This window comes from Notothenia coriiceps, unplaced genomic scaffold, assembly GCF_000735185.1.
Source record: "Notothenia coriiceps isolate Sejong01 unplaced genomic scaffold, NC01 NC01_scaffold00009193, whole genome shotgun sequence".
In the NCBI taxonomy this organism is placed as follows: Eukaryota; Metazoa; Chordata; class Actinopteri; order Perciformes; family Nototheniidae; genus Notothenia; species Notothenia coriiceps.
In genome coordinates this window covers 36,207-47,998 of record NW_011341894.1, presented here as the reverse complement: position 1 = coordinate 47,998, position 11,792 = coordinate 36,207, and the positions used below count along the sequence as shown (strand labels likewise).

Here is an 11,792-nt window from a genome sequence, read left to right as displayed (position 1 = left end):
AGATAACAATCATCAATTTTTTCTCATGCATTTAAACTTTCAAATGGTGTCAGCAAATAGTTGTACTATTTCTCTGGCAGTGGATAGTATAATGACACCACCTGTCGTTTCGATTATTTCCATCAGCGCCTGAAATCCTATTTTCCACCAGGTACAATCTTCGTAGGGAAATGAAGGCTTCATTTATGGCCCAACAAGAAGAGGATTACCTTTTTTTCGCCTCGATAGCTATCCAGAGTTACCAAAACGTATAATTTCACATTTTTTTAACTTACTATAGAGAGGCGCCCATCTACTTCCGACCCATGGGACCTTATTTTGGAAAAACTATGTATTGAAGTCAATAGGGAGAGAAAATGTATCTTTCGATCCCGTTTGAATTGTGCCACGAATTACACATATGATGTTTGTCAATCTTAAAAAAAGAATTTCCATTTCAAAAAAGTCACAGTTTGTCGTAAAACTGTTGAAATATAAGACTATGAAAAAACGCAACTAAAAAGACTACAAATCCCAGAATCTCGGTCCCGCATGCTGGCTCTTACGGAACCGACTAACTCCCCTTGTGTGTATGTACAGCTCTCAACATGCCCAGACTTAGTGATTTTCACCTCTTTTAATAGTTTTCGCTTCATTCTGAAAGAAAGAAAGAAGTGAAATGTGCTAACGTGACGGCCGTCATGGTGTGTGTTGCGAGACGGGAGATGTAGTTCATTGAGCGTTTCACACAAAAAAAGTGTTACTTCACAGTTTTAGGACACATTTAAAAAAAAATTACTTGCAAAATTATCTTTTAAATTGACAAACATCATACGTGTAATTCGTGTGGCACAATTCAAACGAGATCGAAAGATAATCTTTCCTCTCTCCCCATTGACTTCAATACATAATTTTACCGAAATAAGGTCCCATGGAGGTCCCCCGGAAAGGGATGGACTTCGCCTCTCTATAGGATATGTATATAACAATATATTGAGCCGACTTTAAAGTATCTAAGGCAGAGGTTGCGCTAGACTTTTTCGCTGCCCGCCATTTTGACGGACAGGATCGTTACATTTCCGTCAAAATGCACCATTACCTGTCGGCCCTTACACAACTCTGACGAGGGGGGGTGGGGGGTAGAGAGAGAGCACGTTAACTGTCAACGGGGGGTTAGGGCCGGTTTATGCATGCCCACTGCATCTCGCGGGAGCACGCACAGCTTAAAACTTGCAGACATTTCAACGATCTGTACGGCAAAGTTTGGTTTGGAAACGGTATCATTTCCTTTTTGGCGGGCATGCATAACACGGCATAACACTGCTTTCAGATTTTTCCGTCATTGTTAAAAAAAAATCGGAAAATATTCGGTTAACGCGACCTCTGATCTAAGGTAAGTGCAGCAGTTAGATTTGATCCAAAGCTAAAGGATGTATCCCCATGTGTTTCTGGCTGCAGCCCTAATTAAGATTATATTCTTTTATATTTTTTGTTTTCCTCAGACATGGTCGGCACCCCCAAGTATGATCCTCTGTTTAACTCTCACCTGCAAGTGTGCGTGGACCGACAGATTCTCCCCGTAGCTTCAGACACCGCGGACTTCATGCTCACTAAGAAACTGTCCGTGGATCCTCTTCTGCTGCAAACGCTCCTGAACAAACTGGGAAAGCAGAACCTCTGGCCCCGCGCGCGGAGAGCCTTCAGTCGTGAGTCCTGCCCTCCGGTTTATTGGCTGCTCTGTTTAAATATTATTATGGATTCAGGATGCTCTGATTCTAGCGATGTTGATAGTAACAATTTGGCAGATTTTTGATACTCATACAAATGTTTTTTGTAGTTATTTATAATTGTTTGTTATTTTATCCCCCTTCAGGGCCAGGGCAAGAAAGACCTCTTCATTATAAATAAAATAACAGATAAATATCGTCTTTATATGTTTGAGGATAGCAGTCAACAAGGCGGAAAACCGACAGTATATTTTATATTGTTGTATCGATTCAGTTGTCGTGTCTTACCTGTCATAGAGAAACCATTATTTATTTATTTGTATTATCATTCATTTGACCTCCTTGTGTCTATTAACCTGAAATAATTTTATATTTTGCTGCATGTACCTGTGAAGTTCTTAACAAATAATCTGAGGGGAATTTCTTGTTGTTTATTTTTAACTTGTGAGCTGCATGTGTTGAATGAAAAGTGCTATATAAATAAAGCTTTATTATTATTATCTCTAATGTGGAAATGATTAGCCGAGTTAATTACTTTTACATTCAAACTTTTGTATTCACGGTTGCACCCCTGTGTTTATTCTTCAGACTCCCTGACTTCGGGCTACTACCCGGAGGTGTCCACGGGCTTCATGGCCCTGATGGTGCCCTGCTCTCTGGGGGAAGTGGAGCTGGCTCTCTGCTTGGAGATGTTCGTCACGGTCAACGCTACGGACATCTTCCACCTATCAGAGACCTCCACTTCCTGTCTCAGTATCACCCTCAAAAGGTAAGACGAGAAGGGTTTATTTAAATAGCACATTTCAACAAAAAGGCTAAAGTACTTTTAAAAACCATTAAAAGGATAGACAGATTGCAAAAGAAATGCACAAAGAACTTTCTCTGAGCACCAGCATCTTCACCAGTAAGAACAGAGCCAATACAGTTGCAACCCACCGCCTTGAGAAAAAGCGCTCCTCCCAGCGTCTTCTTTTCTGAGCGCTCATTGTTTTCAGAAACACGCTGTTGAAGTCACTTTAGAAAATGGAGGTGAAGCTTGTTTTCGGCCGTGTCTCTCAGACGGAAAAGCCAATTTGATGGAGCAGATCGGCCAGCTGTTGCTGCATTTTGTAATATTTATCGCATTTTATTCCATTCTTTTTAAATGATGTAATTATTGTAGATCAGGGGTCGGCAACCCCTGGCACGCACGCGGCACCGTAACCAGTGGCACACTAGGAATAAGTGGAATAAGTGCAAAAATATTTAAATTGTATTTTCGGATCCTGAACGAGACCGCCGCCAGAGCGCGTCTCCCCGTTACCTGCAGAAGGAAGCCATGCACGCAACGCAGCCCCGCTCTCTTTAACTCCAGGTGACTTTCTGCCGCTTTCCTCCGTGGTGCAGTGCTGATCGTTTCACCACGGAGGAAAGCACTTCACAAATTGCAGTACCCAAAAGGAGCTGCACAAATGCCGCAGTTTTTGCGTGGCTGTGTCTTTAGTTGAAAGCCCAGTGGCGACCTGCTGATCTCTCATCGAAATAATATGCTACAAAGGGGCGGACTGGCCATCTGTGTGTTGAACTTTCCTGTCGGCTCCCAGACCGTAGTCCAGGAGGGCAGAAGAAACAAGCTTCAGGTTCAATAAGCCTAAATTAGGCTTAAATATGGAGAGCAGGGCGAAGCTCCTTCTTGGAAAGCGTTGCATTTATTAGGCTGTTTCTTCTGTTTCACCAAACATAGCATCACAGACCCTCTGTTTTTCCTGGCTGCCTCGTTCAGCTTTCCAGAAACATAGCACACGTTCGCCTCACCTGTCGCTCTACCGCATCCACAAACAGCACATGCAACAAGCCACACCTCTCTCTCTCCTTAAAAGGAGCAGGCGAACTCATTCAGCTCTGCATGAAACCTAATAATCATACACTGTGTCGGCTCTGGAAAATCAACAGAACCGGACGATCGTACCTTAATTATCGTATGCGTTAACCAATGTTAAATGTGTTCTGTTAAATTCGGGGGCATCATGTAAAGTGGCGCTGACAGGTCCACACACTGGGCTTCGCCGGCGGCTGTTGGTTGACGAGGCGTCAAGGCTCCTCCACGCCACCCCCCCCCCCGTTGATAATTCTCGGATAGTTGGCCCTCCCTGATAACAACATTTCTTTTAAAATAGGCAGCTTCAATATGAAGAAGGGCGCGACCCCTGTTGTAGATTGAGCTGTCAAAATGCTGGCTGGGGACAAAAAACCAATTTCTAACTTGCGATAAATAAAATTCCGTCATCTACCGTCCATCCCATCGCAAATCAAACACGTTAATAGTTATGTGGACAAGCAGGCCTTAAGATAAGAACAGTTCTACATGGATGTTATTGTTTGTGTGTGGTGTGGTGGCTGGTTGCATCATGTGGAGGTGTGTGGGCGCAGTGGATAGAGGCGTTGGTGTTTGGTTTCAGCGGGAGCACAGGCTTCAAACCCCCCGCATGTCGTTGTGTCCCTGAGACACTTCAACCCCAAAAGTGCTCCCTGTGGGGAATTGCCCAGCAGTATGGAGTCATGTAAGTGGCCCTTTGGATAAAAGCGTCCAACAAGTAACATGTGTAACATGTAATCTAATGTGACTCTGTACGTTTAAAACCGCTGACCGCCTGGCTCCTCCTCCTCCTCGCAGGAAGCTCAGAACCGTGAGAGGCGGTAACGCTCTCCGCAGGAAGCCGGGCCTCGCTCTCCCGCAGCGTTGGCAGGACGCTGGCCCCANAGAACTAACCAATAAGGCTTGAGGGTCACAGGAAACGTTGACCTGCTTCTTTCCTGTTGTGTTGTATTTTGAAGGGACACCGCTGCAGTATGGAGAAGTAACTTCTCCATACTGCAGCGGTGTCCCTTCAAAATACAACACAACAGGAAAGAAGCAGGTCAACGTTTCCTGTGACCCTCAAGCCTTATTGGTTAGTTCTTATTTCAGGTTTCACTATATTAGTACTACTACAGCAGTGCCAACGGAGCCCCGCGCCCCCCCTGAAATTCAAGGTGTTTTTTATTTATTTTCTTTTTTTTAATAATACATATTTATAGCACCAAATTGCAACTAATCTATTTACTGTCACATTGAACATGTGCTCATTTATTAAATAAACTAAACACTTTCATTGTAAGTTTAGTGTTTTTGACCCTAAGAAACACTGATGCATCAATCAATAACAATAATCCTCTCTCTGCTCCATAGGATTTAAAAAAATATATATCCCCCCCCCTCGCAGTCAGGCAGCACCCCCTCAACGCAGTAAACCTAGAGGAAACACTGTTGTTTGTGAAGCATAGATTCTTTGGTCAGTTTCTTGGGAATAACACCAATGGTTATTTACCCATGACAATTCCCTGTGTTTTGTCTTTATATTTCTGTTGTAAGTGTCTTGTCTTTTCTTTCATATGTTATTGTGTGCTTTATTACATGTACAGCACTTGGGCTCGACCAAAAATCGTTTTTAAATGTGCTTTATAAATAAAACTTGATTTGATGCTTAGGCCAATAATCATGTGCATAAATGAGGCCTTACTGAGGGAAGATAGTGACCGTTTTTCACGTGATGGAGCACTTACAGACTTAGATTTGTGGCACCTGACCTCTGTCATGTTGGGTGGGTTTTTGACCAAGGGCCCTGTGAAGAGGAGAGTCAAACACAGCAGCTTTCACTCTGAATCAGCAACACTGGACTGCAGGTCAATGACAAAATGAGGAGTTATCAGTGCAAGCAAGATACACGTTGTCATTCTCTCCTCACCAATTCTTGCAGTCATGAGTGGAGGGAAGTTGTTTTGCAGGGACTTCACCGTCTGGATGGGCTGGCTCCTATTACAAGACATAGTGACTGTCAAAACAATACAAAATAAAAAGGTAGGCTGAATATGTTGTGTGTGAATGTGTGCAAACCGCTACCTCTCCAAAACTCTGTTTACAAGGTTGTTGTTGGCATCAGGGAGACTCTGTTCGGAAACACAGAAACAGATAGGACGCTTTTAATAGCCAAATCAATTATAACAGTTTCTTAAAAAAGCTGCCCCAGCATAACACAATGGGGAGATGGGTAAAACATCTTTATTTCATGGAGAAAATCACAGAAAACGCTTTGCCTTTCACATATGAGTTTGCTGTAATGTCCTTTTTTTAATTTGGATTGTACTACCAACAATAACCACCACCATAAATCTTCCCTGGTTGGTTACATACATTACGACGTATTTTTGTGTAACAATCATCCTGAAGAATTTGTTCTCAATTATGCAAATGATATATTTAATATGTGATACATTTCAGTAACACATTTCTTGTTTTTATTTTGTTGATGATGATGAATGATGAAGTCAAAGCTTTTCTTTTGAGGGCATTATGGATATAGCTGTTTGTACAACTTCATAAATATGAACATACCATTCCCTAAATATGCAATTAATGCTGAATTATGGTACATTTTGGAGATATGTACGGATTCAAATAGACAAAAGAGTAGAAAAATAAACACCGTAATATGTCATTTAGATGTTTTTCATTTAGATGCTTTGAAAAAAAGACAAGCAATGGAAGCAGAGCTATCAAAATTGATCCTGGAACAGGATATTAAAACATCCTGTGAAGTCCCATGTGAATTTAGATACTTCTATATTGAAAATGTGCCCGACACTTTTTGTTATTTATTATTTGTAAATAATGATGGTCTGCTCCTCTTTTCATTCTGGACTTTTACCTGAGGGAAGGCACAGAGAGCAATTATGCAGGAGAGAAACCCTGTTAATGTTTATTTAGCAATGCCTGATACATTGCAATAAAGTGGTGAATGACAGTGTTTACTTACCACTATAGAACACTACATTAGACAGTACCTTGTTTTCAGTCGAAGGCCATGTGCTGCTTTGCGTGGGGGGCGTGTTTCTGCTACACTGAGGTCTCCATGTCCTGCTCTCCTGTTCTGTAAAACACACACAAAAAACACAACCATAGGATCTGTTTAATACAATTTTACAACCAAAAACAAATTATTTTTCTTAACATAAGGTTACTCTTTTTTGTATTATCGCATAAGTCCCTGAGCAGAATTCAGAATGAGAAGTATATATAAAATGTGTATTTTGCTGTGGTAATTGTTTTAAAGGTCGTGTTTTGGTTTCAAATGACGGATTATTGCTCTGCATTTTCTGACTGGCGCACTGGTCTTACCTGTGGCATCAGTACTGCCATCGTAGGTATCAACTGAGCTCGATCTGAAACATAAAATACATTTTTTATTGAATTTGCAATGAGCAATGCAACTCAGTAAGGATATGCTTTTAAACAAGAGACCTTACTCTTCTTTAAACTCCAGTGATGGTCCATCTATCCTGGGCGTCAGTGTTTTCACCACGCCAACAGGTCTGTGTTTAGGGGCCTCTGTGACCCGGGTGGGGCCCAGCTTCAGCACTCTCTCCTGGGGCAGCTTTTCGAACAGCTCGAAGTCGTCCTGGATCATATCGACAATTAGGATGTCCTGTTCGTAAGCTGCGATATCGTCCAGAACGCTCAGCTGAGTATCCTCTTCCACACTTTTATCCCCATCACTGCCTGCTACTTCAGATGGACTAGATCCTTCTTCTCCAATAGGACTTGGCTGTCCTTCATCACTGAGAGGCCCGTCATCGTCTTCATCACAGCTGGGAGAAGAGCAGGGTTCTGTCAGAGCTCCTGAGGCAATGCTCGCCTTTCTCTTAGCCTCGGAAGGAACTTGATCTGATTTGTTGTTACCCTGTTCCACATCATCTTCATTGTCGGTTTGATCCTGGCTTTCTTCCTCATTACCATCCTCCACCTCTTCATTATTGTATGGCGAAGACTCCACTTCCTTTGGAGTAGTTTTAGAGACTCCTTCCAAGTCTTCCCTATTATGTTCAAGATCATCCTTTGAGTTTTCATTATTGCAATTGACAATTTCTGGCATGTGACATTCAGGTAACACTTGATTGAGTGAGTCCATGTGTTGGTCCTCCTTTGCGTCACCTGGGCAATCTTGGCTTTGGGGGGGCAAAAGGCTTTGTCGTGATTTTCCTTGGGGGGAATTGATAGGAGAGAGAATCTGTGGAAACATGAACACATTCGAATCCGTTTCGTGTGTGAGGAGTTCTTCGTCACTCTCTTGCTCGACTTGAGGAAGGAGGAGGGAAGATTGACATGAATCAAAGAAGTCCGAGTTATGTGAAGGAGCAGAGGGTGAAGTCCATGATTTTATTTGGGTTTCTTCACAGGTGAACAATTCTTTATATCCAGCTTTGACCATACTTTTGATTGAGGACGTACAAGCAGAATAAGCTGATTCAACACCTTCGACTTTCTTCAGTAGGAACGATGAAAGTGTGAGCGAGGAGGTTGTGGCTGGAAGGCTGCTCGGACCACTGTGTGAGAACAGAGATGACACGGGAGATAAAGTATTGGCAGTGTCACAGTCACTCAGGCAAAGAGCTGATGGGGAAGGGGTCAACGTGGAGCTATCCGGTTCAGGTCTATCAACTGGCGAAGATGCGGCTAAGACTATGTCAGTTTGAGTCTCTATTCCTCTCTGACTTGGGTTGGAAAATGTAGCCTTATCCAAGGAGAGACTGGGTTCTTCGGCTTCCATAAGGTGAAATGCAAACTCCGTAGATAATGATGACATATTGTCATGTGTTTGCCTATTCTTCTCCTTTAAAATGCTTTCTCCATTCCCTTCTCGCTTGTCTTCCTTTTGAATGGAAACATGATGGGCTGTGATTGAGGAGGCCTCTGAATGTGGGAGTTCATCATTGGTCCATTTGCTGGATGTACCTGGCTCAATTTGATCGGATGGAGCGTTGCTGTTATTTTGAGCCGATAGATCAATAGGCTCTGCTTGACAGTCTGTGGTATGTGGTTTTGGGATCAAGCGACTGGTAGGGAAGGGCCAGGACATAAAAGTGCGTGCACAAGAATATTGTATGTTCCTGATATAGGGCCTCGCTCTCTGGCAGGTAAATGAGTCTAGTTCCTCCGTTTCAACCTTGTTGGTCTCACTGAACACTTCTGATGACATTTCTACTGCCTCCGTGTTTGTGGGGTTGTCTTTCTCATCACAAGGTCTATTGTGGACATTGTTTTCTTTCTCAGCGGAGCCAGAACAGCTGCTGTCACAAACTGCACGCTCTACACATGGCAGACTTTCAACAGACATCTCTTTGTCTACAGAGTCTGTTTCCGCTTGGTCTTCGCAAGTGACATTTTCGAAATCCGGAGTAGATGGCAACGTCCCATCTTTAACACCATGCCCTAGCTTCAGCCTTTTGTCCCTGTGGATTTCCTCTCCTACTAGGTTGGATCGAGAGCTAGGATCCTCTTCAACATCTCTGCCATGACTGCGAGTCTTGAACTGCCCTTTTTCTGTGCGTTCACGTAGTGAGGAAGAAGCAAAACAGGTAGTGGAGCTTTTACTCTTCAGGGAACAACATCTCTTGTGACTGGATACTTTCTTCGCATTTGTGCGATGGCTCTGGTGTTCAGTAGGACTCAGAGCACGACCGACAGACTGAACTTCTTTAGCCGAAACACTTTCCTTGATTTCTTGCTTGTTATGCCCTAAACACCCAGGCTCAAATGAAAATCCAGCTCTCATTTCTCGCTTTTTAGCAATGTCCCAAAGCATCACCTTCGGGTACTGGTCTATCCATATGATAATCTTCTTATAGGTGGCCGTGGCTTTTTTATTGTTCTCAACCTTAACCGTAGGATGCTCTGGCCCACAGCTACTCCTTTTTTGCCAGTGCTCACCCAAAGTTGTATGATGACGGGACATGTATTCACAGTCACCACAGAGGCTGCCAACTGAGGATTTGGCAGCCTTTCCCAAAGACCCATCTGAACCAGCAAGTCTGGCAGGGCTTGGGAGCGTAATTTCATCATCATCTGTAAAAAAACAAAAACTTGTTAAATTGTGCAATGCATCAATCAACATCTGGACTTATTAAGCACTAAGAAAATCCCCTCTCTCACAATTTAAGTTTTTTTTTTTTTTGTTCCAAAGATTTAAACTAGGTCTGAGTGATCTAAATATCATTTTATTTTCTAACAAATACGTGAATTTTGATATTGTAGAGTTGCCCATTGACGGTAAATCAAAATGACTACTGTAACACAGCTTTTCAAAACACAACATTTAAGATATTCGAATATTAAATATCTAAGAAGATTTCTAGTCTGATATGACGATTACGATAACATATCCAAATATATTGCTTAGCCCTTTTATGAACCTATCAATGTTAGCATCATCAGATCATTTGAGCCATTGCCTGCGAGACAGTAGGTGAAACAAAAAGCTTAGGGGAGCTTTACTTTGTTTACTATCTTTTTTAACCCTTCTGTCGTGTTTCTGGTGTTTCTGGTCACATCTGACCACTTTGCTACTTTCAATCTTAAAAATTGTGTTTTACATTTAATTGCAAGGCACTTTAGTTACACCTGACGTAAATTCACAAGCTACCCTGCAGTATACAACGTCATTCAAACCAGCTGCACCTTTACCAGCTTTGTTAAAACACATTAATAATGCATCAATAATTATAATCAAAACACATAATATATATTATTCTGAAATGGAAAATGTGCATAATGAGTACTTTTACTTTTGGGACTTTAAGTATATTTTTATGCTAGTACTTTTGGAGCAACATTTTGATAACGGATTGTAACAACTGAGTATTCCTACACTTTTTGGTACTTCTACTTAAAAGCGCTGTGACGTACGATTTTCCCCCCATCATCCAAAACCCATAATTTGAGTAAATTGTCCCCTTGAACCGTTCACTTGAAACTGATTTTGGATCTTTGTACTTTGATACCATTAATCTGCCCTTCAAGTGTTGACCATTTTCCTGGATCTTCTCGGGGCTTTCTTCAAGTCCGCCAATTATTGGGTGACGTCAATGCGGGCACAGCGCTCCAGCTGCCACGTTCAGACGATCCCCGCATCTGATGTAAACGCACGATTGCGCACCAACAGCAGGCAAGCTCAGACAGCGATGACGTTTAATTTTGAACGTGTCGAGAGCTCATTATGAGGCTGAAGGATCTGGTTTGTTTTGTAATCTGTTAGAAATTTAGGAATTAGGGTGCGTCAATATGGCGATCATTTAGGTTCATGTAGCCAGTGGTGGACTGGGACTAAAAAATCAGCCCGGACTCTCGACCGGCCCATGGTCCACTAGTAATTGTCCAACGGGGAGTGGGATGTGCTCGTGACTTATCCGACCGGCCCACTTCGGACCGGCCCATCGGGATTTCGTTCCCGATGGCCAGTCCGCCACTGCAACCCAGCCCAGCCCACGTAACTGTCAACGGGGCGCCTCGCTGCGGGAAACGGTGGACGGAGTGGGATTCAATAATAATAGTAATACTAATAATAATAATAATAATCCGTGCATTTTATCCATTAATTTTCCCCAACATTGTTGGTAAAAAAACCACACGTTTAATCCATGTGGTGTATACTACTAAACAGTGGTGAGTGGGATGTTTTTACTGGTTGGCACGGGGTGGTGGGTGGACGGGAGCACTATGGGACGCGCTGTGAACTGTCAACGGGGGGGGGGGGCTTGGGACCTCTGTGATCGCCTGTCAGCGCAACTTACCATGAGCGTTTAGACAATATTAATACATAAAGGGCGGTGCCAGGCTGTCAAGGAACCGACTCCGGACCTTTCTGCGCGACCTCACTCAAATGCGGACATCAGTCTCAATGTGTGGGCACGCGGGACAAATAATAAAATGCTGGTGTGTGCACGTCCTGCCACAGGTGCAGGACACCTGGTCACCCTACACCACACAGTTCTGCCCCTCACACACACCGCTATTCAAATAGTTGATAAATGCCTTGAGCTACGTTTATTTTATCAATTACTGTGAATCTGCCGTCTTATGTTTTCGTCATTATACAACCAAACACACACTTGCACTGATACCACTGCAATGATTTTAATGTATTGACTATTAAAAAAAGAAATCATGCTTCAAATAAGTGGGGGGTTACGGGACGTACCCCCGCGTCCAACGCACTACACCAGCTGATCTGCACT

The 11,792-nt window shown here is 42.9% G+C and overlaps 1 protein-coding gene across 1 annotated transcript in view; it reads right to left on the bottom strand.

Moving 5' to 3' along the window:
- Positions 1–11,792, bottom strand: part of topaz1 (testis and ovary specific TOPAZ 1) — a 29,087-nt gene that overhangs the window by 5,277 nt on the left and 12,018 nt on the right. The window contains exons 2-7 of the mRNA XM_010770760.1: positions 7,029–9,624; positions 6,901–6,944; positions 6,567–6,652; positions 5,626–5,672; positions 5,471–5,538; positions 5,289–5,347 (exon numbers count right to left, since the gene is read on the bottom strand). Coding sequence (XP_010769062.1) covers positions 5,289–5,347; positions 5,471–5,538; positions 5,626–5,672; positions 6,567–6,652; positions 6,901–6,944; positions 7,029–9,624 — 2,900 coding nt within the window. The remainder of the gene's footprint in view (positions 1–5,288; positions 5,348–5,470; positions 5,539–5,625; positions 5,673–6,566; positions 6,653–6,900; positions 6,945–7,028; positions 9,625–11,792) is intronic.